Genomic DNA, 27,422 nt, shown 5'->3' on the forward strand with positions numbered 1-27,422 from the left:
TCCAAATGCTCTGTCTGTATTGAAGAATTGCAGTGTATAAAAAGAAAAAGTGTTGGGGGAATTATAAGGAGGAGGACTATAGGAGTAGGATAAACATAAATACAGTTCTTACTCATGATCGAGGAAGTATTCGAATCTAAATTTTAGGAGCTGAAAAACTAGTAAATTACAGATTTCTGTTTTCTTAATTGTATGAATGCCAAAATACTGTTAATATGGTGTTTTTCAGATGGCTTACATTTGAAGTAGATATAAATGCAAATTATAGCAGCTTTTGATGGCACAAATGCTTTAAGTTACTTTGCAAATGTATTTTGCAAGTATGTTATTTGGCAAATTTATTTTTTTTATTTGTACGAAGTACGAATACGAAAAATAACAGCATCAACCTGTTTGGAGAACGCTTTCTTAATTATTTGTCCAACAGGTGTGCCTCAACCCTGGATTTCATTTTTTATGTGTGTTGAAAATACTCAGAATTCTGAAATGTGAGTAATTTGTAGGTGTTCAGAAATACCAAATACAGCCTTTCTCTGAATACAATATAAAACTTATTTCTTCCCCCCCGCCACCCCCCCCACCCCCCACCCTGGACATGCAAGACAGTCAGAAAAACATTTCTTGGTTGGTGGTGTTGGGTTTTGGTTGTTTTGGGTGTATTTTTGTTTTGTTTTGGGTTGGTTTTTTTTTTTTTTTCCCCAATTAATGCATATTAAAGCATGCTGTGTGTGTTCTGGGAGTGCATCATAGGCTCCCTAGGAAGATTAATTTTTCTCTCTTACTTCCTGATAGCTGTTTTCAGTATTCTGTATACTGATACAGCTTTCCATAGTCTTGGCAGCAGCTACAGATGAGGAGAAGTGCATTAAGTCATCTGGTTTGGGTTAGTGTCACTAGAAGATTGTTTCTTGCTGTGTATTAATGAGATCTTTCTTCCTTTAACTAGCAGGCAGGAGCTTTTGAGTAACCTGATATTCTCTAAAAAATACTTCTTCTCAATCATGCTCAAGAAGATAGGTCTAACATCTCATTTGCTCATTAGGAATGCTAAAAGCTTGTCTGTATCTGGTTATATTCTTTATATATCTTTTGCAAGCTGTTCCAGCGAGTAAGTCCAAATTGACTCAAGACCTGCTTTTGGTCTGGTCAGGTGCATCTCTGTCTGTGCCTCCCTAGGGTCCCACAGGTGATATGAAAGATGACAGTGAGAACATAAGTGAACAAGCTTCACTGGTATTTCCCAAGGTATTTTTTCCTCCCCTCTGAAGGGTTGGGTTACCCCTGTGAGGAAGCTCTTTACTAAGTGTGCTCTCTCTTTCATTTCCAGGCCAGAGCCTCAACAGAAAGCTCCCTCTGCACCCCCACCTCCACCCCCACCCCCACCTCCACCCCTGCCAGAGCCCACACCGCCAGAGCCAGAGGAGGAGATTTTAGGGTCCGATGATGAGGAGCAAGAGGATCCTGCAGATTACTGTAAAGGTGTGTGAATTCAGCAGTGTCGATGAGGGTAAACTTTGTCATACAAGTCTTAACACTGGTTCTATGGAGGTTTTTAAAGACCTGATCTTTAATTACAGAATTTGCTTATACAAGAATTACGAACAACTGCTCATTACAGGTCCAGATGCACAACTGTCTTCAGCTTTACTTTTTCACTTAGCTTATTTATACATTTTGCAATAAAATATGAATATTGCATCCTTGTTTTCTTCCTGATGTCCTAGTTATAAGAATGGAGAAGAAACTTTTCTTGATTGATGTTAGTTGTAGGAGGAACAAAACTACCCACACCAAAATAAACAACCCCTCACACACTCCGAAAGGTTCTAAAATGCCTTGATGCCTTTAACAACATTAACTACATTTAGTTTTTAATCTAGATCTTTTTTTCCTGTTCTTCTCTCACCTGCACCAGCCCAAGAAGTTACATGCTGCTTTTTCGCATGTTGTCTTTTAGAGCCCTCAGCATTGTCTGACGCTCTCTACATCTTCATTTTAGCTCTTGATTTCCTTAATATTTGTAGTTGCTTATATTAATTTTTTAAGTAGCATTAAATGCATAAAAACATGTGACTGCAGTACAACAGTGTCAATACTCAAGTTTGTTTTAATGTCACTGCTACAGTTGCAAGTCTGTTCCCATTAGGGTAAAATGTATAGTGTTCTTATATGAAAAATCATAAATAACAGGTCTATCAACCTTGGGTTATCTATCATAGTAGATTTCAAGGCTATAAGTGTACTTTAGGAAACATCAAAGTTTTATCACTTCAGATTAATGTTTTTGAACAGCCAAAAAGCACTGTATACACATTGACTATGTCTGATATTCTGTATTCCTCATATCAAGAAACACTTTCTGTGTCAAATATGATGATGTCTTCTTAATCAGAAGTTTCTATATAAGCCTGGAGATGCGCTATTTTAAGAATCCCCTCTCCCAGCCTGGAACAAGTTGGTTTGTATTTTCATATTTAACAATTGAAAGTCACTATTTCATTTTGGTGTAAGAAGTTTTATTAATATGTGATACTTCAAACGTTTAAGTGGCTTACAGATACCAATAGCGAAAACCAAACAGTAAACTCAAACTAAATGTTGAAGTCTGCAACAGGGAAAAGAAAAACATATTGCTAAAGCATGTTTGTATTTTTTAAAAAATTATTTCTGTTGCAGCACTTTTGTTCCTTAAGATAACTCTTTTGGTATCTGTAACATCTTCCATCAGTGAGTAAGGGTTTGTTGTTTAAACATCTGTTTACTTATAAACATCTGTATTTCCTTGAGATTAAGCGTTTCAAGGCCCCCACTTAATTCTTCCCTGAAGTAAGGGCTGCATTTAATTTCAAACAATCCATTGTTGTCTGTGTTCTAGTATCTCTTGCAAAATGTCACCATCTGGAGAAGCTAGATCACAAAACAAACAAACAAAAATGGTCGAAAAATAAGTTTACCAGCCTCCTTATGAGTTACCTGTTTAACTAAAGTCTCTGTGACTATAGCAGGTCAGTAGTGAGATTTGTATGCTTTTAAAATGAACTACATGTTACACTAAGAATACTTGCAGCTTTCCTGAAAAATTAAAGGGAACTTCTGTACACTTAAAGGTTCTTCTGAATTCTTCTGGTCTTGAAGTTCTGAATTGATTGAAGTATATTAAAGATGGTTCAAGCTTTGGTTAATTTGGATGTCATAATCATTATTTGTTTCTGCAAGAACAGTGCTTTTGTTGCTCCAGTAGATGATTTACCCATTTTCTGACCGTAATTTCCTGTAAGACTGATCGGTACGTTTCCTTCTTTTAGTCTGCTGGAGTTGAAGTGAAGGGAAGGTCACCATAAGAATCTGAACTGAATGGCCAGATTGGGATGATCTGGGGCCATACAGACTTTTCGTTTGTTTATTTTATATTCAGTATGGGGAATGAATAAGTTATTTGGGAAAGAATTCCAGGGATAGCTCTTAGAAACATTATTTCAATTTTTTTTTGAGAGGTGTTTCATTAGTTTGAGTATGTTTTTCTGGTTTGGGTGATCTTACCTGTATTTACAGAGTGGAAGATAAATATTTGGAAATTATCTTTTATTACTGGATTGTCTCTCTTCTTCCTAATTTTATATGCAAAATGGCAATCTCCCAGGATTCTTGAGTGAGGCACAGAGCATACTTCATCTGTTCTCCACCCCAATCTGAAGTTTCACAGGAGGGCAATTTTCATGAGGGTGTATATCATTAATTTTTTAAATGAGTTCAACTTTTCACCTGTTAACTGTACTTCCCATTGCCAGGGTATTTTTGTTACTGATTTTTTTTAAGGATATGTTACTATATTCTGGGCTCACAGCCACATTACATGGTGGTTAGTAAGTAGTCATAATAGTAGTTTTAATCAGGAAATTGCATTAGTTTGAATTAGCACCTGATGTGAAAGAGACAACTAACAGCCATAGGTGTAAAGCAGACTAACCTCTCTTCCCCAGGGGCTTCCTCCAGGGCCTGTTTAAATCTGTGAAATGACTTCTGTTGGTGTCACTGAATTTACATTAAATGCTTTTCAAATCTTTAAGGAATGGAAATATCAAAAGTCAAACTATGTGTTTTTTCAAGGGGTACTTAGACACTGAAGCTAGTTTTTCTAAATTTCTGAAAAGCCTTGAAACACTTGGAGACTTTTTTCAAGAGCCTGTTGTGTCATGGATGTAATTGGAATTCTTTGCTTCTCTGATCATCTGCTTTGCCCCCTGGAGATGTCTCCCATTCATCCAGTTCACAAAGGGAATAATTCCCTATACAAGCATAGAACTAGCCAGCTACAATTACCAATACATTCAGGAGACATTTAGGAATAATGATCTCATTTTTCTGACCCTCTTTCTTGAGTGCATGTAGCTAGCTGGCTATCTGTGAGAGAGACTTTTTTTTCTTTGTGCTGCAGTGAATAGCACAACAGGTTTTTTTTGTTGTTATTACATTATCAGCAGTGCCACTTATACATTGTATACTTTCAAAGACCAATATTGTTTTTCCAAAAGTACATCATTATTCTCAACCCATTAATTTTGCATAGATGCTTTCTTGTTACTACTATATAGAAATATTTTCTGTATCATGAAGAACTTAAATAATTACATTCATCATAGGATGACACAAGTTTTTAAAATGCATTTAACTAAGCGTGTTGTTACCTGGTTGTCCACAACCTGTAAATGGGTATGTTGCTGACATGAATAATCAGGGAGTAACATGTACAGAAACGGTAACCGATTATTTCCAAAACTGCTCCTGTTATGGCTTAGGACAGTAGAAAGTATCTTGTGAAGTATATATACTCAGAGAATATGCTACCGCTATTGGTATCTGTAGCATATGCTGGTGTATTGCTATAATTAGTTATGACAGTGCTGTAGGGACCAAAATAACGCGGCTTTTACGTATATAGTATTGTTATTCTTGCAATATGTAGATTTTACTAAAACAACTTACCAACCCCCAGTTTATTAACTTGACTTCAGTGTCTTTGACTAATTTCCTGTGTAGGGTGTTCTCTCTCCTGTCTGTGATGGGAAGAAACTATCCCAAGTTTTTGATTATTTTTGACCCTTTGGACCCTTTGAAGCAGAAGTACGCCAAAAGCTATCTGCAGAGAGGCAGACTTACAAGGCACTTGTTTACCTGAACTATTCTTAGAAACATGTTTACCTGTATTTAAATTCTTCATCACTGAGTGTTATGCTGTTAACATGTTAAAAAAGCAAATATTTTGTTTAGTGCAAAAAAATTACTTCCGGACATTGTTTTATATATCTGAAGGCTCACTAACACCCTTCTGGCAGTACAAAAAGCTGCATAAATTGTGTTTTCATATACATCTGAAGCCATATAACTGTTAAGGAATGGTTTAATAGGACTAGATATTTAGGAAAGTTGTAAAACGTTTTATGTAATGTATGTTTTATGTAATTCTTGCTGTCAGGTCAGCAGACTTGATTAACTTCACAAATGCAAACCCTTTCAGTAATGGAAAGGTAGAATTGCTGTATGTTCTTTTAATCTTCCACTCACATCTATCACTTCATCATCCTGGATAGAGTTTTATGGAAAGAACTGACCAAAGAGTAATAATTTTATTTTTTAAACCAGTCAATAGCTGTCTTAAAATATGATAATATTTATTCAGATTTTAAAATATTTTCATCAGCTGTTACTGCAAGGATGGTTAAATAGACAATCGAATTAAAGTTTAGTTTTGTTTTTAATGTTTCTATCAGTATGGATTTGTATATGTTAGTTTATTCAGCAAAATTTGTATAATAATGAAGCTTCAATAGACTTGGGCTTCATATGTGGCTGATACTGTTTCTTTTTGCAAATGAAGTGGACAGCATAATTGTCAACACTTAGTAGGTCTGTGTCCCCCATCCTTTTCTGGAGTGTAAATCTGGTCTGGTGTTCCAAAAGTTAATTCTTTTTCATTGGAAAGTAAGAAGTTCCCGCTTGGCAGAGTTGTGCATTCTTACTGAGGTTGACACAATTCTGCAGTGGAAATGAAGGTAGCTTTTTAGGTTGCTAGGTGAGTTGTCCTGACAGCTTTTCACGAACATTTTCTCCCCAGTGATGGAGGGGAGGGTAGGTCTTCCCCCAAGGGGGAGTCCTGGGACTTAGTCCTAGTCTGGGTCCGTATGTGTTGGTCCTCCTGCAATGCCCTGTACTGCTCCTGAACTAGGGCCTTTGTTTTCCTTTGCCCTTTTTTAACTGAAAATGTTGGTGTCTGTATACCTAGAGTTGTGAAGTGCAATACTGTGTGTGATAGTAAGTATATAATTCTCACGGGTTAAAAGTTTAAAGGTTGTTCTCATATCTGGGTCTTCATAGATTTGTGCAAAATTTTCATGGAAAAGATGAAATTTCAACACCTTACTGCTAGGCTGGGAGAGCTGAGACTGTGCTCTCTGTGTCTGTCTGTGCTACCTATGCACATCAGACTCATTTCTGTGCCTGTGAACATGCTTGACCCTCTGCGGTGGTATAAACTGCCAGGCAGGTGGGCAGGGAGGTGCGTGAAGTCAGTGCTGTATATAGCCGAGACTTGCTCTGCCCATCTGAAGTTGTTTTTTTGCTGTCACTTGGTTCAGACCGGCCCCTGCCGAGACGGATACTTGAGTGCTGCTTCCCTGATGCTCTGGCCTGAGCTGTTTGAGTCTCTGCCAGCGGTATGACATGTGGGAGCCTGGGCAGCTGCAGCCATGTCGGATGGGTCAGCTTTTGGTTGAGGCTGTGAGCAAACCACCGACTGTCTTCTAAGTTTGAAGTTACACCTCATGATACAAATATCAAAGCTGTGTGTGTTTTAGAGTTTCAGTTTAGACATACCAACATCTAAAGCAATACATTATTTAGGCTTTTTCATTCTGTTGAATATATAATCTTTATAGTGCTATTGTACAGTTGTGTTAAATTTATTAATCTGCTCTGGAAACTTTTGAGAAAAATTCACAAATAAACTCTTGAACTTCTTGTAAGGCAAATGATGTTATTGGCAAAGAAAGGATATAAATATATCCAGATTTGATGTCGCTGTTCCACAGATAAAAAGGAGGTAAAAGAGAAGTCCCTGTTTTAAATCCAAGGAATTAAGTGATAAGTTCACGTTATTGTCTTACCTGGGCACCAGTTCTAATAAGATTTTCAGGGATTTCAAAACAAATATAGCAACTTAGAGAAAGTAGTCTGAGGTTTTCCTAATTTTAAGTGGAATAGTCAGTAACTGACGATCCTGCCGAAGGACAGTTGGGCATGACATTGTGAAGGACCAGAAAGAGCCGAAGAATTGATTCCTTGACAGCTGCTCTGAGTCTGATGCTGGTGATGCCCTAGAGGGTTGCATGGTGCAGCTGCCTTATTTGTTTGCAATTTAGGCAATCCAGTTAGTGGATGTTATTATTAGTGTGTTAAGGTCTCAATAATAATCTTGTGTGATCACTGTCTTCCCTGTCTTTGACCGGGAGGAAGAATGCCTCTTTAAATATGAAGGAAATAAAAAGCTTCATTACACCTCTTCACACTGCCTAGAAAGCTGAGCTCCAGCCTGCTTTGTCCTCTTCACCTTTCTGCCTAAAGGGGCTTTTGAGGAGCTGTGTAGCAGTGTAAGTTAGGACTGCAGACTTTGGTAATTAAAAAGCAGTTCAGACAAAGCCCGTAGCTGCCTGCTCTCTCTTCTTCCTCACTGTAAAAACCTCAGACATAAGAAAAATGCATTGCTGCTATGGGTCAGGAGCCAAGCAGAAGAGCATCAATAAAGTCTGTGTTGTTCTTAACATTTTCTCAGGAAGTATTTTATTGCTGCCTTTATTAGTAGAAAGCAAATGGGAATTAAAACAGTCACTGTTTCTGCAATCATGCAAAATATCTTGACTGGAGAAGCTTCAAATATGATAAAGAAATAATGTAGATCTTTTCTCTACTCTGCGAAGTGGAAGATAAGCCTAGGGAAATAGAGAACAGATGGTAATATTACCACAAATAAAAGCCATAAGAGAGAAGGGTAAATAAACTCTACAGTAGTTACAGGACATGAGTTTTTTCCCTCCAGGCCTAGTAAGGCAGATTTTTTTAACATTAGATTAAAATTTTCTTTAGATTTCCTATTTATAGTACAGGACAATTTGAAGAGGAAAATTTATACTACAAGAATTACTTAAAAACGTGGGAATTATTGTTTGTTTTCTGAATATTTTTTCTTTACTCGTTTTTTCATGAAAGGAGGCTATCATCCAGTGAAAATTGGTGATCTTTTCAATGGCCGGTATCATGTTATTAGAAAGTTAGGATGGGGACACTTCTCTACAGTCTGGCTATGCTGGGATATGCAGTAAGAAAACTATTTATTTCCATTCACTTTTTTCTTAATATGTTACTTAATTTTGTTTGCAGTAACTTTCATTTTACATGCATGATAAAGTTAAGTAAATGTTTGCTATCTTTTTATGCAGAAAGATGTCTGCAGTCTTATTTTGCTCTTGGTTAAGGGTGTAGTTTATAAAAGTTCTCAGAAATAAGTATAATTCTGTTTTCTTTGACAAATTAGCTTTGGTTACATTGAATTTGCATGTTGTCTTGAACATGCTAATGTTTTTATTTCTGTTGTATCTTTAATGAAAAAATACAATTATACCTTGACTGAATGATAAAACTTGTAACCAAATTCCTCTTTTAAAAACATTAGCATCAAGGGGACAAAATATTCAATAAATCAGACTGTTAACAGAGTATTGTTAAAAGTTGTTTTTAAGTGTAATTTCAGTGTTTTCTGTCAGAATACATTAGGTATATTCTATTTAAAATTTCCCAACCTTCAGCTCAGAGCATGTGTTGAAAATGGTTTTGTTCTTTTCAAGGGGGAAGAGGTTTGTTGCAATGAAAGTTGTAAAAAGTGCCCAGCATTATACAGAGACAGCCTTGGATGAAATAAAGTTGCTCAAATGTGTAAGTATCACTGATGTAATGCAGTTCTCAATACCAAAAATAATAGTAATAATGAGTTTTAAAAATGTAGCAGAATATTCGTTTTTAAATTTTTTTTGCATAGATTTTTTTTCTAAATAGCTGGCTTATTATGTGTTACCATGATTTCTGAAGTTCTGAAATATTAACATCATGTGGAAAGCTAACTAATTTGTATTTTAAAGTGAATTTTTTGCTAAAATGTCAGTGTTTACATCTTGGTTTAGGTTCGTGAAAGTGACCCTAATGATCCTAACAAGGATATGGTTGTACAGCTGATCGATGACTTCAAAATTTCTGGAATGAATGGAATTCGTATCCTTTTGAAAACATGGCATCTTCATTTAAAATGATCTACTGAGATAAGTAAGCATTTAGTTCTGGGTTTTTTCTATTTAGTCTTACTTTGAATATGTAACGTAGAAACACCAAAATATATGTAGATACAAAGGGTAGACCAGTGTGTAATGCACTTACCGGAGTGAAAGTAGCTTAGCTTTTCTAAATACAATGCAAAATAAAAAAAATTCCCATGAATCCTGTTAAGGTCTGCTAGAACTAGAGGTAGTTAATTCACTTAAAAACTGGAGTTCTACCGAAAAGATTTGTAATCACTGAGGCTTATAGGAAATATGTTTTGCTCTAGATGAATAAAGAGAAAGAAGGTGTCAGTGTGATGAAGAAGCTGGTTTCTGTTTTCATGTGTGAAGTGTGAGGGCGTGGAGATTCTTCTCTTGTTTATGTGATCCTCTTTTGGCCAGGTGTTAATCTCTTTTTTGGCAAAGGTTTTAAAAAGCTTTACCTTCAAATGCTTTAAGAAAAAAAAAAAAAAAGACAAAAAAAAGATGAGAGACCGTAAAATATGACTGAATATTGTTCTTGGGGAAAATTTTGGGTCCATGAATATATTTGATTTTAGAGTTGAGCTAAAGTGAGTTATCCATGCTAATTATATTAGATATTTTAGCAGCTTATTATATTATTGTGCTTTCGTTTATTGTTATAGCTGGTATTTATGTGTATGCTTGTTGTGTCTTGGAGCCCTAATAACAGACCTCATTGTTCATGGTGTTGTACTACCAGACAGAGACAGTTCCTGCTCTAGAGAGCTTAACACTAAGTATATTTTGGTGATGTGCCTTCAGTTTTCAGCAGATCAGGTTAAGATGCTCTTCACCAACTCTCATCCTCTAGGAGAGGAATCTAGGAGGTGACTGTCAGTAAATCTGAATGCCCACTAGAAAGCATCCTTTCAGGGAGAAGTGTGCAAGCAGTTGTCATCCCATCCATCTGTCTCCTGACATTAGTTATGAAGCCTTTGGGTTTGTGGTAAGTGAGAATGAGAGTGCAGGGACAAGTATTCTCAGTTACAGAATGGTGTCTTAACTGCTTTCCCTTTGTCCCATTTTGATTTGTTTCCTGGTTGCTTCAGTGGTCAGCTACCATGGTAGAAAGCTGCTTAAATGTAGGTGAAGTTAGTATAGTCTGCTTTTTTCCTAGGTTTTATAATCAAATTAAAATGAATTAAACAATACAGTTGCCAGTAGTAATTTCAACCTGAATGTAAGTGGTTTGTGATCAAGGAAATTGCATAACACAGTGAGGCAAAGAACCCTGGTTAGGGTTTCTTGGTGCTGCTATTATGCTACAAAAAATACGTTTTAATTTGAGATGCTTATTAAGATGTATTTTATAAATACCTCTATCGTCTATGTTCACAAAAAAAATAATGCGACCAAAGCACTTCAGGTCTTCAGCTGACAGCTGTACAATTGAAGAATAATTAAAGTTATTTTTAGAAATCAGAAATTTTGACTTACTGTTTTCACTGTAAAACACTAATATGAAATGGGGAATAAGAAAATGCATTCGTAACTATACATAGAAATAATTCTTATCAGCTTAACAGAGCAGCTTCCCAATAACGTTCTTAAATTATTGCTAAGATTCACATGTATGTATACATCTGTATTAAAGGTGAGAGCCATTTCTAAGTATGAAGAGTAAATTTTGTTAGTGATAATATTTTGAAAGCATATCCAAACTTTATCTTCTTGAAATATAGCACTTAAGTTGACAAAGCCAAAAGAGACCCTGTACTAGGGAAAAATAAGGGTTCAGATAGCTTTGCGTTAGCAGGTGAAAACTGGACAGCTGATACTGATTTATTCTGTTTCAGTTTTACCCTCATGTTGAAAACTCTGGCAGTACAGAAGTTGTTTTATGTGCAAGGCAAATGTTCCTGCCTTACTGAGAAGTACGTTTTTCAGAAAGGTACAGTGGACAAGATGGGCTAATACTGGACTAAAATTTAAGTTACAGCTGGAAGTCTGTCAGTCCTAACCACCAGTGAAAATATGATATCAAGTATCTTATACTTTGAGTTTTCTTGTGAACAGCTTGTGCATCCTGAGTTGCATTGCTTATTTGAGCAGCAGTTGGTTGCATTGATTATTTGATAACTCCTTTTTGTCTTCTAGGGAAAGTAATCTTTGGTGCGGGTTCTTTTGGGAGGGAGCAGGTAACCGATTTTAACATTTTGCTGCTACTTGTTTCAGTTTTAAAAATGCTATATTAGTGCTATGTTAGTGTTACTGAGTTGAACAGGTTGAGAGAAATACAGTAATTTGAGAGTTTTTCCATGCTCTCCTGTTTCCAGCTTCCTTTGGGCAAGTCACTAAATATCTGTTCCTTGACTGTAAATTAAAACAACATACGCTTCATAGGGGCTTGATTATTCGTTATGGAATACATTGAAAAGTTAAAGCAAGACAGAAGAGAAGTGGGTGAATCCTTTGGATGGCTAATATCACAAAATGTTGTGGAGCTTCCAAACAGGGAAACTTGTTAAGAACCGTGTAGCACAGAGCTGGGAACGTGCAGAGCCATTGGCCTGCACTGTGTCTGTAAAAACAGTCATCTTTCTCCTAGGAGCTGTAATAATTGTTTATATACAGAGGAGTTTTAATAATGTGTGTTATGCTACACTAGACTGGTAATTTTTCAACTACTTTTACATTTTAAAAAGATTGAAATCAGGATTTTTTTCAGGACATAACAATTCTTGAACTTGGGCATGTTGGTGTTTTCAGTAAGTGTAAATTATTATGTTTGTCTGCACTGGATATTTATTAGAGACTTAATAAATGGCACTATTTCAGTGTAGCATTTTTTTAATAAAAGAGTCAGTTAATTACGTAATGAAACAAGTGCTTGGAGAGACAAGTGAAAAAATAAAGAAGGAAACATTCCTGACACAATCAGACGTTATAATAATTGTAATAAATTGTTCTCCAAAGAATATACAGCATTAATTAAATGCCATAGAGCCTAAATGCTGCCAATCCAGAAGCAACTGTGACATATCCAGAAGTGTTCTGTGTTGGTACCAGAGCCTTATTTCATTTAGCTTAACTAGTCTTTAACCCTCATCAGATTTCTAAATGCTCCTGTAATGTGTGTTTGTAGATAGATAGATAGTTACAGGTAGGATTTTAGTCAGGAAAGAACAGTTTTAAGTACTTAAGCCTGTCAGCTGATTAATGTTATGTTTGCTGTCACTTCTGCTGCTCTGCTCAGTTTCCCCCATTCAGACATTCCCCAAACTGCTTCGAAGAGCATTTCATAAAAGGCATGTCTGTTGGGTGGGCTTCAGGTTTATTTTTGCTGGAGGACTTTTTGGACATACCCTTCTGTCAGGATATTAGTGCTGTAGGAAGATCCTGGGGCTTGCAAGGCTGGTTTCTTAATAGTTAATGCACAGCTTTTCCCAAACTCTTTGTTGTGGGCAGTTTGGCCTACAGTTAACGTTTTTCAGGTCAGGATAGTAAATCAGGTAACAGTCACATTTTTGCATACCTGCTCCAAACACTGAGCCTCCTGTGTATGTCTTCTCCCCATCCCAGTTGCCTCCCCAGTACTGAGCATGCCTTGAGTTTGTCAGAGTCCTCCCAGCAAAACATTGTAATCTTTTTTTTTAGGTAGGCTTCACGTCTCTTTCTTACGGCCCTCTCTCTCCTTGTCTGCCTCTGCCATTCCTCCTTGGATCTTCCTTCTCAGTGCCCTCCCCTTGCCTTTCAGCTATTCACTTCCCTACACCCCTTTCTCTTCTGGTTACTGGGAAGGCTTAGCACTTCTGTAAGTGCAAGGAATGGCAGGAATGTGCATTGGAGAGTCTGCAGCAGCAGTGGTCTGAAGGACTGTGGGCGGGTGCCCTAAATTTCGTTTCTGAATGCTGCAGTGTCTTGCCTTTCTGAAATCTGTGTTGCTGTAGCATTGCAACTTCACTGCGTGGGCTAAGTTAATAAGCCCTGCAGAGCTAATGTACTCTGCTCATCCTTTTTGATGGCTGTGTGCTTTACTCTAGTGACTAGTAACCAGGACTATTTCTTCTGAATGGAACAGAGTTTTATAATATTCTGAGTAGATTGATACAATTGGGAAATGACTATTCACTGTCTCCTCTAATACAGGAATTAAGGAACATGAAGTGAGATGAACAAGTAGTAGCAATCAAAATGTTACACAATGTCACAATATGCTTTGACCAGCCTTGAGACCTTTTAGCTTTGACCAGCCTTGAGACCTTTTAGCTTTGACCAGCCTTGAGACCTTTTAGCTTTGACCAGCCTTGAGACCTTTTAGCTTTGACCAGCCTTGAGACCTTTTAGCTTTGACCAGCCTTGAGACCTTTTAGCTTTGACCAGCCTTGAGACCTTTTAGCTTTGACCAGCCTTGAGACCTTTTAGCTTTGACCAGCCTTGAGACCTTTTAGCTTTGACCAGCCTTGAGACCTTTTAGCTTTGACCAGCCTTGAGACCTTTTAGCTTTGACCAGCCTTGAGACCTTTTAGCTTTGACCAGCCTTGAGACCTTTTAGCTTTGGTCTAACTCCTCCAGCATAGGTGATGCAGATTTTAAAACTTCAGTTAGCTTTATGCATATAGGTAGGTACTGGAGAAGAATGTAAATGACAGACTGATAGACAAGGTAAGTCTCATTTTGACACAAGTTAAGACAGTTACTCTAAGGTCATTGCCAAGACTCTAGTTAAAAGAACTTGGAGAATTTAGGTAAGATTTCTCCCCTAACAGTGCAGTTCCCTATGAATGGTCTCTGAGATACAGTCTAATTTAATCCATTGAGATTTTCTTTCAGTATCCGTCAATTAATACATTTTCTGTTATTTGTATTACATTAAACTTTGCAAGGTTATTGTATCACATAGTTAAGGTTTTAACATTCTTTCCAATTTCCAGGGTCATTAAGGTCATTCCCAGGTCATGTCTGAGGATTAACTCAGTATAGTCAAATTGTATAATTTCTTGCTGGAATGTTGTGGCTGATAAAACTTACAATTAGCTTGAATATCTGAATATTTTCTCAATAGAAAGGTAGCCTACCCAGGTGTATTAAGTGTAGAATCTCAAACTTAGGAAGCCCTTGAACCACAAATCACTGGAAGTTCTACATCTTGTTTTTTCCTAATACTCCTCCCTGATCATCTACTGTTGGCCTCTGTTGGTGGCCAATAGTAGATGCTGGGTCAAATTAAACTTTCTGGCGTTGTGTTTCTTGCATGTTCCTTCCAATTTCCACATTTTCTTTGTTCCTGAGTTCTTTGGTGATTGCCATTATTCTCTGCAGTTAAAACTGTAGGTGGTAAGAGATCCATTCTCTTACTACTTTAGTCTTTGTTGTCAAGTGATTCTTAATGGAGCCTAATCAAAAAGATGTTTAGTACGGTTCTCTTTCTAAAACACTGTTCCTGCAGGCTTTTGTTGTTAAAACCTTGTATTCATATCATTTAAAATTTATTAGAAACTAGAGATAATAAGCCAAATCAGTACTTTTAACTGTTTCAAAGAAAACAAAAATGAATTAGGTTTTTGGTTTGTTGTTTGGTTTTGTTTTTTTTTTTTTTACAAATACCTATCTCATTGTTCACCCTAATGCTATTGTTAACATGTAGAAATAACTGACAAGATTTGCATAATTAACATGTTTTATTTTAAATTGTTCTATGTTTGGGCACTGTTCTTGTATACGTTTCTATGTAATTGAAATGTAGTACCAAAGCATATACCACCTTCTGCTCATTTTAGGGGGAACTGTTTTTCCTCTAAACAGGGTGGTGATTGCTTTAGCCAGTATGCAAACAAACATTTGTGTTGATCTCATCAACAAGTTTATTTGGAAATTATCCTTAATTAAATCCCAGATGTCTGTATGGTCTTCGAAGTACTTGGACATCATCTCCTAAAATGGATTATCAAGTCCAATTATCAAGGCCTTCCCATTCGTTGTGTAAAAAGTATAATTCGACAGGTAAGATTTGTTAATGTTTTAATAAGGTTTTTCCACCATTGTTAACCATTTGAAAATTAGAATGGTGATATTTCAACTGAACTCTTACTAATGAATATCTAAGACAATGTTATTGGTAATTCCAGGGGGGTTTGCAAAAGCTTCTTCCTGGATAGCCTGCATTTCTGCATGCTGGGGTGGGCGTTGTGTTGTGGGGTTTTTTTTTGGTTGGGTTTTTTTGGTTTTTTTTTGTTTTTTTTTTTAAATCAAGGTTTTGCCCTGATAAGGGAGTTTCCTGAGCTGCTTTAGAAAATAAAAAGTTGAAGCAATGAGTCTTTTTCATAGATGTAAGGATATTAATATTCAGTTGCAGTTTTGGTTGACGTCATGCTTCTTAATATAAGATTTTCTGGAAGATAAAACATCAGCACAGCAGAACAGTGGGAATAATAATAATAATAATAATTATTATTATTATTGTTATTGTTATTATTGTTGTTGTTGTCCTGGTTTCGTCTGGGATAGAGTGAATTTTCATTCTAGGAGCTGGTATAGTGTTACGTTTTGGATTTGGTATGAGAAGAATGTTGATAACACACTGATGTTTTCAGTTGTTGCTAAGTAGTGTTTAGACTAAGTCAAGGATTTTTCAGCTTCTTATGCCCAGCCAACAAGAAGGCTGGAGGGGCACAAGAAGTTGGGAGGGGACACAGCCAGGACAGCTGACCCAAACTGGCCAAAAGGGTATTCCATACCATGTGATGTCATGCCCAGTATATAAACTGGGGGGAGTTGGCCTGGGGGTATGGGTCGCTGCTCGGGAACTAACGGGGCGTCAGTTGGTGAGTGATGAGCAATTGCATTTTGCATCACTTGTTTTGTATATTCCAATTCTTTTATTATTATTATCATCATTATTATTTTCTTCCTTTCTGTTCTATTAAACTGTTCTTATCTCAACCCACAAGTTTTTTTCCTGATTCTCTCCCCCGTCCCACTGGGTGGGGGGGAGGCGAGCAAGTGGCTGCATGGTGCTTAGTTGCTGGCTGGGGTTGAACCACGACAAAACTGAACAAAAATTGTATCTCTCTGAAAAATAGGTTCTAAAGGAAAAGGCTGTTCTTTGAAAAATTGTTGTCTATCTGTATTAAAGTTTTTGTAAAGTCAGAGGGTTAACTAGATGAAACAGTTGAACGTTTCACTGGGACATGTTCTTTCAAAATATGTTCTTTTGCTATACTATGAAAATCAAATTGCTGAGAGGTGATCTTAAGGAGAAATAGTGTCTCAGCAAGGAAAAATCAGCTCTCTCTTTCTCTGTGATTTTGTATATACTATGAATCTATGTGCAGTTAATACCTACAAATGACGAATGAAGTATTTTGGCACTTACGTAACTTGTATTGCCTTTCATCAACATTACCTGTATTTTATTAAGTGATCTGTTAAAGTAGTTACTTTCTTTGTAATTATTTATGTCAACTGGTGAATATGAACCTATCAGCTCTTTAATCAGAATTAGCTAAATAACCTGATCAATGCAGTTGTTAGTACACAGTTGAAATTTTAGGTCCATGAATTTCTATACAACTAAGTGGCTCAGATACTAGAAATAAGGAGCTGTAGTAATGCAGTGCTCCAGCTGAACTGAGCTGTCTGCTAAGAAATGGGAATATGTGTGTTTGTGTTATATGTGCATGTAAATACCCACTGTTTTCAGTAAACATTCTTTTTTTTTGTTGTTTGGAACATTTTCACTTTGGTTGCACCATTGTCCTGGAGTTTGGCCAAAACCTGAGAAATTACTATGTAATTTCTTGATACACTGGGTTTAGCAGCAAAGCCAGGTTTAGGAGCTCCCTGCTGCAGTTTACTCTTACCTCAGTTACACTGCCTGTTTGTAGAAACGGGCTGTAAGCCAGACCACTGAATGGATCCAAGCTGAAAACAACCCTGTTTCGGAAGGAAGGTGAGAACTTCTGAACCCATCTTCACAGCATCTTTGCCAACAGGCTCCTGTAACCTAGCAGAGGAGGACTTTCAGGTGGGATCTTCAGGGATGGTGACCACAACCCAGTGAGAAGTGGGGTCAGCAAGGACAGGAGCCTGAGGGACAGAATTATGGGGGAGGGTCTCAGTGCTTTCTCTGATCGTCATGACTGGGGGACCTGACTCAAGTGGCGTATACAAATGCATACAGCATGGGGAACAAAGAGCAAGGATTAGAAATCCATATGCGGTCGCAGAGCTATGACCTCATTGTGAGCACAAAGGTGTGGTGTGATAGCTTAGATCCCTGGAGAGCAGCAGTAGCCTGATAAAGGTACTTTAGAAAGGATGGCCAGGGAAGAGGAGTTGAGCTTAAATATTTGAATCTTTGCCGTGGAATGGGTCAGGGTGAGAGGGAAGACCAACAAGGGTGACATCGTGGTATGTATCTACTACAGGCTGCCAATTTCAGAAGTAGATGAGAAGCACCTTCTTTAGAAAGCTGGAATAACCTGGTTCTTACGGGGGCTTTTAACCACCTTAATACCTACTCTGGTGGGGCACATGCAGTCAAGGAAATTTCTGGAGTGTGTTGAGGACAGTTTCTCAGCATGGGGTGAGCTGTGTCTCAGCAAGGAGACAAGTTGGAGATGCACCTTGCTGGACTGGTTATGAATAAGGAAGAAATAGTTGAAAATGTGAAGACTGATGGCAGGCTTGGCATTGAGGGGTCCTGGTAGACAAGCTGAATGTGAGTCGGTGGGCTCCTGTGATAATGAAAGCTAACTGTGTAGTGTAGGCCACATTAGCAAGAGTGTAGGCAGCAGAATGAGGGCTCTGTTTTAGTACTTCAGGACACTCTACAGTTTTGGGCTCCAAGTGCAAGACATTGGCTTACTGAATTGAGTCCAGTGAAAGGCCACGAAGAGTATCGGGGAGCTGCAGCATATGATGTATGAGAGGTCTTGGAAGGCCACGAAGAGTATCGGGGAGCTGCAGCATATGATGTATGAGAGGTCTTGGAAGAACTGGTTTGTTGAGTTTTAAGAAGAAAAGGCTAATAAAGGGGGAAACTTTTGATCTCTTCAGGACAGATACAGAAAATGGAGCCAGACTTCTCTTGTCAATACACAGAGATAGGACAAGAAGCAGAGTTACAAAAAGAGACATTCTAGTTACATATTAGGAAGAAATTCTTTGTAATGAGGGTGGTCAGGCACTGGAACAGCTTGTCTACAGTCTTACACAGTGTTATGCAGTCTGCATCTTAGGAAATAGAAATGAACTGGATAAAGGCTCTGAGCAGGCTGGTCTGATTTTGAGGCAAGATACAACTTCGAAGCTGGTGTGACTTAGGCAGGGAGGGTTTGCATCATACAATCTTCCAACCTAAATTACTCTTTGCATGTAAGCAAAGGTAAAAATTCCAAGTAATTCAAACACTTGATACCTGAAAAAAGAGGAGTGGGTTAATCCTGAAAGATTAAAAAGGTTTAATTTTTGTGAGGTTGGAATGAACTGTTTGGACTAGGGAGAGTGGCATTGACTGTTAAGACTTCCAAGTTGTTCATCTCATTAAAGATAACGCAGATCCTTATTCTTTTTTCTACTCAGACAAAACTTGTGCTACACATGCTCTAAAAACTTATTTATAAAACTTGAATATGAAACAATTCAATTATTGCACTGGTGTTACTGTACAGCAAACCATTTTGTTTCAGAAAGTATTATAATTCCGTGTTACAATTGAAAAGGAATTTTTAATGCTATGATTTGGACTATTATTTCCATTTTTGAGTACTTTTGGACATTGGGACAAAATTAGGTTTATTTTAAAATGCAGCTGAGAGTTGAGTTTCTTAATAAGAAATTTCAGTTCAGTTTCAAGCAGGTTTTTTCCCCTGGGGTAGAGTTAGATGAACTGTCGTGCAAGAGAAGACCTTGCAGAATTGGAAAAAAAGGCCAGTTGCTGTAGTTCCTTTTTTGCAGTGGAGATAATTTGAACTGTCCCATTTATTTACTTCTGGAATCCTTACTTTGGGTTGTAAAATGTATAGCATCAGTCCCTTTTGAGAGGATCATGTTCTGAAACTGATGCTAAAACAAGCATCGTGTGTTTGATCTATGAAAATTTTCACTTTTGCCTTGATCGACAGTATAGTAAATAATCTGTTTAATGGGTCAATATGGTGTGGCTCCTTGTATGAAAAAGAAAGAAAAAGAAGTTAATATTAATTAGAAACTGCAAATTATGAGCTTACTTATGTGAACCTAACCATGTGACCTTTACAAGGGAAAAAATACAGCCTTCTAATTTACATTTTTGATTGTAGTAACAGGGTCTGTCATAATTTTTCAGACTCATAAGACATTACCCATTTCATCTTTTTTCCTTTTCCAGTAGACAAATAAATAAAAACTGGGAGTGTTTTCCCTGTTCTCCATCGTCTCGGAGCACGGTGCAAAGCATGTCCATGTAGTACATGTTTCCGTACTGGTTTAGTGGTACAAATGTACTTCCAGTTTTTAGGGTGATGAAGTCTGATCCACATTTTAAGAGAGCTAAGAACATTCTTTCTAATTATAAAATTCTAGCAGAATGATCCTTATGGTAAGTCATGGAACTGATTGGGATTCTAAAAAATATTCTGTTTTCTTTTTTTTTTTTTTCTTCCCCCCCAAAAGACTCTTCAGCCAAATTAAAGGCAGAGCTGTCACCCTAACACTGTTACTTAAGAGGGGGAAAGGCTGTCCTTTTAAAAGTGGGAGATAATCAAATCTAGTTTCACATGAATACCACTTCTACATATCGCAGTGGAACAGATATTTTTTCTTCTGAATGTTTATGGCTTTCAGTGTACTCTGGAATCTTTTTTTTCTTGGTCTCAGAATTACAGACATTCAGTGGTGATTTGTAAGATAGTCTGTAGTGTAGTGGGGGAGCGAAGAGACTTTTATAATCCATCTTCATGTTGCTATTGCTTTTAATGCCTCTTCAAATTTGAAGTCACTTAACCACTAACTACCTTCCCAGTATAAACCAATCTGTCTTCAACATTTCTTACTTTGAGACATACTGTATGCTCTTTCAGTTGCTCTGGCAAGTAGTCAAGCATATTTTGGATCTGCAGGGGAAAAAAATCCAGATTATCAAGAACCCATCAGTTTTTAGGTGTACCATTGGCACTGACACTGAGTCCTGCTCAAGTGAACATACAGTTTTTATATAGGCATATAAAGAAAGCTTTTCAGGCGGTTGCTGTTCTAGTCTAGCTCCCACACTGGAGAAGTAGAGCCTTGCACTTGAAGTATTTCTAGGATACATTAGCCTGAGCGTAAATATCATATGCATGCTGCTGCTTTTCTTCTCTTGAGCTGCCTTGTGTGCTGGATGGATGTCCCAGCTCTGGTAGTAGCTAAGGACTGCGTGGTAGACTAATGTCTTTGTAGTCTATTACTGGTTTTTTGAACCAACATGTTTTGCTTTTAAAGTTCACCCTAGCTAGTCATGTCTTAAACGATCCTGAGAGCAAGGAGCTTGCTAATTAATTTATAAAGTACCTAGAATGGCAGGATGTTCTTGTGGCTGGAGCTCATGAGTCTGGAGGTCTGTTTGCTGCTGTAGAAAAAAAGTGAAAGAAGTTTTTTTAAGTGGGGTCAGCTAGGTTTCTGCTTTTTTGTAGATTATCATAGCAATAGCTTGGTTTACACTGTTAGGTTATTATGTATTGAATAATTGCAATAATTGACTCCCACAGTTTATCATACCTAGGTCTTACCTGAAATACTTGTAAAATCACACAAACTATTGTATTTCTGTTCCAGTCAGAATTTGAGAAATTCTTTCATTGTGTAAAGATCATGGTTTAATTTTTATTCCAGAATGCATTTTTAAGACTTAGGATATGCAGGTTTGATAGGAGATAGCAGAATTTAGCCTGCAGAGAGTGTGAAAGACTAGTGGAAAAATACATGTGACAAAGGTAGACAAATGCTTATGTGACATCTTGGTCACATTAAAAGCTGAATTACTATTGGTATTCTAAGGAAAACTATAGTTAGCGTTCTCAACAACACATTCCCCTTTTTGCTTTTTTTCTACTCAATTGTAAGGTGGTTATTCACAAGCCACAAAACTTCGGTTACAGTATGTAGTACTTGCAGTGGGTTTTTTCAAATAACTGTCTTTTAAACAATCAACCAGTAAGGATTAGTCTTTCTGACCGAGCAGCCAAATTCCTTTTTCAAAGGAAGTTGTATCAAGGTTTTTTACACATGTGCAGATCAACTAAAGAGCACTTGGGAAATGGAAGTCTAGATAGTAGGGTGCTGTCATCAAGACAGTTCAGCCAGCCATCGTCTTACTCATGAAAGTCTAAATAACTGGATTTATGAGCTAATTAAATTACCCTGTCAGGCCACATATGGACTGCAGGCAGTCGGTTGAACATCTCTGTACTACTAATAAATACTTTTATCTTGGTCTGGGTAATTAAAATAGACTCTTAAAAAATCCTTTTGTAATTAGGTACTTCAAGGTCTAGATTATCTACACAGCAAGTGCAAGATCATTCATACGGATATAAAGCCAGAAAACATATTGATGTGCGTGGATGATGCCTATGTGCGTAGAATGGCTGCTGAAGCTACTGAGTGGCAGAAAGCTGGTGCTCCTCCCCCCTCTGGCTCAGCAGGTATGATAGTATATTTAAATGCAATGTAGTAAAGTTCCATCAGTGTATTAATGCTAACAATATTTTGTTTACTGAAAATGATCATTTTAAATAACTGTGTGTAAAAAATGCATGTTCTAGTTAATTCTTATGCTCTGGAAACTATTAGGGAAATGCTTTCTTCTCAGTTTTGCACATTCAAATTTTTGGGGTCCCCAGAGACAGAAAAAGATTCATGGTATAAACTTACTCTTCTCCCACCCCACAAGCTTTAACGGCTGGGTTTTAGCTGCACTGGGGCCTTGCATCTCTAGAATTGACAATAATTAATAAACTTACCTAAATTATATGTCTAGTTCTATTACAAGTTAATCAGCATCCTTGTGAAATTATCTGCTTTCTCGTCAGTCATAACTTATTCTCAGAATGCAATGAAAAGTCTTAGAGTCCATAGTTTTTCACACTTGAAAATGGAACTTATGTACCTAACTGAATTTGTGATAAGCCCTTCTACCTAGCACTGTGTGTGAAATGTTTTATGTTAAACTTGCCAAGAGTTTAGATAGGAACATTATGTTCAGCTAGGAGAAAGCAAGGTAAAGGAAATTCACAGCGATCAGTAAAGACAAGCAAAGAGGAAGTGTGGCTTTTCCAGTGATCTTTAGTACCATGGTTGCTATTTATTTGCCAGTTATGCTCATCAGCTACAGGCAGTAGAGAAATAACGTTTAAATACCCTTGTAATATTGTCAGAAAATATATCACAGATGAAAATCTCTGAGGTATAGTAAAAATACCTGCTATATCAGGGACAAATACTGTGGTCAAAATCCATAAATATTTCACAGTATTACATAAGTTAAGATGCAAAATCTTATAAACTGTGAATATATTGTATTGAACTTTACATAATATGTAATCACATAGCTAAAGACTGTATGTTATTTGTGTGGGAAGTAACTTGATTTTGTTCATGCAGCCTTTATATTGCTTCCTGACATTAAAATAAATATTACTTTAAGGAATATATTGATGGAGTTCTTATGACACTTTGTTCTTAGCAAATTGTAATTAAATCCATGGCTTTCCACACAGAAGCTGAAGATGTGTTTTCTTGACAGCATTTCAAGAACAGGTTCTGCATAATTACCCTTTTTAGAGCAGCGATGGTACTCAAGTTTAAGAATCTTTTTGAAAACCTTGCCTTTTCAGGGGCATACAAGCAGTTTCATCCCTGACCTTACCAGCAGGAGCTGAAGATATAAAAGAGCTCTGAATTCTCAACTGTCTGTGTTCTGTTTTTTATTTTGCATTTGTTAATTGCCATATGCTTGTATGTCTGAAGAAGGTCATGAGAGGTTCTCTTCCCCCGTTCAGTTCCTCTTTCTCACTTCCACTTTGCCTCTGTCTCCCATATTTGGTTATTTCTATTGGTTTTGATTATTTGGGGAGGTGGGGTGGGTGTGTGGCTTGTATTGCTGTTCTGTGCATTATCACAGTTAGTTTGTAATCTCATCAGACCTAGTCATTGATGGTATCCTTCTGAGAGATGCTTAGGAAGAGGTCCATGCTGGAGATGATTTTTTTGTGGTGGTGTGCTTTTTGCCATAGGCACTTCTTCATGTCTCCAGTCCTAGCAATCAAACTACTACATGCACATTTGACTTTTCTGTTGAGTGCAACACAGTAGTTGTCTTTGTTGATATTCCCTGAACTATTTAGAATATGTCTATACCTGCTCAGTCAGCTAACTACATACATTTAATCTGTGACAACTTCACTCTTCACTGATTCAGACTTTCCCTTCTGACTTTCATTAACTCTCCACCAACCACAATAGAGTGAACAGATATTGATGCTAGCTCCTTCCAATTCCAGATGCTATAATGGAGACAGCAGCAGGTACTTGTAAAGAGTAAAAAAATCCAGCTAAAAAAAAATTCACTGCCTTATATTTAGTTAAGAATATTTTTACATGATTTCTACTACTTTCTGCTTTTATGGAGTTTTTTGTAAAAATATATCTTTAAAATTTTATTTTTTTCTTTTTAGTGAGTACAGCTCCACAACAAAAGCCTGTAAGTATTGTTATATAATTCAAGTTAACTATCTTATTTTCTGTGTTTCTGTAGGTATTAGTAGCTATCAGACTGTTGGTAGTCTCTACCCTTTTCAAAAGCTTCCTTTGAATAAAGCTTTTATCTTTCAAAGAACACTTTTAATGTCTTTGGCCTTACCAGTTTTAAGCACAGTATTTCTCTGATGGAAACTCTCATAGACTTACAATTGTATAGCGATGTCAAAGAAAGTTAAGTATTGCTATTTTCATCTCTTGAGGAATAATCCATTCTGTTCGAATCCTGACAAAAATGGGTGCCTGCACTAAATATCACGCATTGCAGATAGCTTAAGGACTTTAAGGCCTTAATCATCAAGGCCTTAAAGGAGAGGGTTTTTTAGGACGTTTGAAAGATCTTTTTGCTGTATACATACAACAAATAACCACTGATAATACCGCTGCTTAGAAATATCTAAGGTCAAACCTGCTTTCTATGTCTGTGTGTACAGAACGTATATAATTTCAATGGGCATACAACATGGATGAAAATCAATAGGATTGTCAAATTAACTGTCTTGTTTTGACTGTACCATAGCTTCTTTTGAAGATAACAGGATTTACAGATAAGCCTTTGAGAAAATAACATTTACCTTTGTTCCTTGTACTTTATTTTTGAATTATATGAGGATTTCTTACTGGGATATCTAAACAATGAATGAAAACTGGATAGATTTCATTTATCAAATAGTAAAAATAGAAGTCAGAATTCAGTTAAAATATAAGAAAGTGTTTCAGTCCTAGCTCAGATGTGTTAATTTTTCTTTTCCTTGTTATTGTACCTGAGTTTTTCAATCCTTATGTTATATAAAATGTGAAACTTTCTGTAATGGCCATCTGTTGTTTGTGATTCATATGTTTCGGGCCAGAAGTGAATAATAAAAATGCCTTCCTTTCACTGGGAAATAGCTGAACAACACAGGATTTATTTAAAATTCTTTACTGTTTTCAATCTCTTTGGCTTTCTTGTATCATTTTTCTCAGCATTCTTTTGCAGGTCATTACCTGCATTGTACAGAGAGAGAAATAATGTATAAAATTTATATGTAAATAACTAGATATGATAGCAGACTATCTTCCACATACAATATAATCTGTTAATCTAGATTGAAGTTTATTTTGCCTAGTTGAGATTATAGGATCATAGGAATTTTACTGTGGCATCTTAGATGTATTTTGCTCTTGCATCTAATGAACAGCCATGTAAAAACATGTATAACTATATAAAATTTTGATTACTTTTTTGCTTTATATAGCCCTACACCATTCTTGATGTGAAGTAAAATGGAAAAAGCAATATATTTGCTATTTTAATTGTCATCCAGTATTTTCAAATAAAAAGTGAACATACTGTAAGTGAATTTGCTGTGAGATGCCTTGAGAATAATTATTTAGGGTTTTTTTGTTTCCTTTTGTTTGTATTAATATTTCAGGTTGGAAAAATATCCAAAAACAAAAAGAAGAAACTGAAGAAAAAACAGAAGAGACAAGCTGAGCTGTTAGAAAAACGCCTGCAGGAAATAGAAGAACTAGAGCGAGAAGCTGAAAGGAAAAAGATAGAAGAAAATGTAACCTCAGCTGTACCATCAAATGAACAAGAAGATGAGTACCACCCAGAGGTGAAACTAAAAACAGCTGATATAGAAGAGGTAGTAGATGAAGAACCCGGAAATGATGATGGTTAGTATTACCTGCTTTTATTGACCCTGAATTTACTGTTTCAGAGGAGAAAGTAATTGCAGCATTGCATCTCGTGCAATGAACAAAATCTCCAAACTGTCCTAGATCATTAAGTTTCATTTTCTCCTGTAGGTAAAATCATAACTATAAAGTCTGAAAAGGAAAAGTAAAGTCAGACCTACTATAGAAGTGAAGAACATCAATAGCAATCTAGCTATCAAATCCTGTAAAAGAGCACACAGAAAATTCAACAGAACAGTCAGTTGTCGTACCACATTATGTGGCGTAACTGAGTATCTTGGTGAAATAGAAGAAAAATAAGATTAATTTCTATTCTGTAACATTAATGTAGTTAGAGTCATTGTTGCTTTCCCCTTTTCTTACAATATTTGTTGTAATGGTCTATCAGGTAATAATGATTGCAGCTTCTTCACTAAAATTTTTAAGATGTCTTGTTAAAATTCTTGTTTAGTCCTGGTGATTTGGAGCATAATTGTTACGGTCCAGCTCCATTCTGGCTTCCCTGGTTTTCTTGTCAACTGTTTCCAATTCTGATAAAAATGTAACTGTCTTTTGATTTGGTTTAGTTTTGTTCTGCTCTTACTGTGAATTTTCCTACTTCTATGATGACTCACGGTTTGACACAGATTGAGTTACAGATCTGTAAAGCTTGCTTTCAAGACCTCATGTATTGTCCCTTCATAACATTCTTCTCTTCTGAATTGTTCCCTCCTGAACCACTTCCCATTGTTTATTTTTTTCCAGCAGCCTTATTAGTTCTTTCTTTCGCCTTTAATTTAGATTTTAAGGTCTTTTGCAGTGATCTCAGTGTGTGCTATGTCAGAAGTCAAGTAGTTACTGAAGAGTTAAAAATTATTAATGCCTAATTTCAAAATGCTATATTGATTTATGATCTAATGTGTTGCTCATTGAAATTTTTCAGGTGAAGCAGATGATCAGGACGAAAAAGAAGACACAGAGAAAGAAAACACTGAAAAAGATGATGATGTTGAGCAGGAACTTGTCAACACTGACCCTACAGACCCTAAGTGGATAGAATCCCCCAAAACAAATGGCCATATTGTGAACGGCCCATTCCTATTGGAACAACAGATTGAAGATGAAGATGAGGAAGAGGAAGAATGTCCAAATCCAGAGGAGTATAATCTTGATGAGCCAAATGCAAAAAGCGATTACTCTTATAGCAGCTCCTATGAACAGTTTAATGGTGAATTGCCAAATGGACGTCATAAAATTCCTGAGTCACAGTTCTCTGAATTTTCAGCTTCAGTGTTCTCTGGGGCTCTAGAGTCTGTAGCTTGTGGTTCTGCTGTTTCTGAAGGATCAGCTGTAACCGAAAGAGAGGAGAGCAGCCCATCTCATGACAGGAGCAGAACAGTTTCAGCTTCAAGCACTGGGGATTTGCCAAAAAGTAAGTATTCCTCCTAGTGGCATATGCCATGCTTGAAGTCTCTTGGAGCTGTAGGGGATGTCTTATGTAGAATGAATAGTGGGGATAAACCTTATGTATATGTTTTATCTGTGTTCAGTGACACATGTATGCAGATACTACTTTTTACTTGTTTTGAGTATTTTTGGTGAAAATTCAGTACAAAGCCTTATGGGTAGGCTGTTACACAATTCTTTTAGTAACATAGA

General features: G+C 36.8%; 1 protein-coding gene across 4 annotated transcripts in view; it reads left to right on the forward strand.

Annotated features, from left to right (window-relative positions):
• The window catches only part of SRPK2 (SRSF protein kinase 2), a 148,165-nt gene that overhangs the window by 96,233 nt on the left and 24,510 nt on the right, over positions 1 to 27,422 (forward strand). For all 4 annotated transcript variants that reach the window (XM_052791032.1, XM_052791034.1, XM_052791035.1 and 1 more), the window contains 9 exons: positions 1,328 to 1,479; positions 8,260 to 8,368; positions 8,895 to 8,982; positions 9,228 to 9,315; positions 15,220 to 15,326; positions 21,823 to 21,988; positions 24,020 to 24,045; positions 25,517 to 25,763; positions 26,707 to 27,195. In XM_052791032.1, coding sequence (XP_052646992.1) covers positions 1,328 to 1,479; positions 8,260 to 8,368; positions 8,895 to 8,982; positions 9,228 to 9,315; positions 15,220 to 15,326; positions 21,823 to 21,988; positions 24,020 to 24,045; positions 25,517 to 25,763; positions 26,707 to 27,195 — 1,472 coding nt within the window. The remainder of the gene's footprint in view (positions 1 to 1,327; positions 1,480 to 8,259; positions 8,369 to 8,894; positions 8,983 to 9,227; positions 9,316 to 15,219; positions 15,327 to 21,822; positions 21,989 to 24,019; positions 24,046 to 25,516; positions 25,764 to 26,706; positions 27,196 to 27,422) is intronic.

This window comes from Harpia harpyja, chromosome 6 (assembly GCF_026419915.1).
Source record: "Harpia harpyja isolate bHarHar1 chromosome 6, bHarHar1 primary haplotype, whole genome shotgun sequence".
Classification (NCBI taxonomy): domain Eukaryota; kingdom Metazoa; phylum Chordata; class Aves; order Accipitriformes; family Accipitridae; genus Harpia; species Harpia harpyja.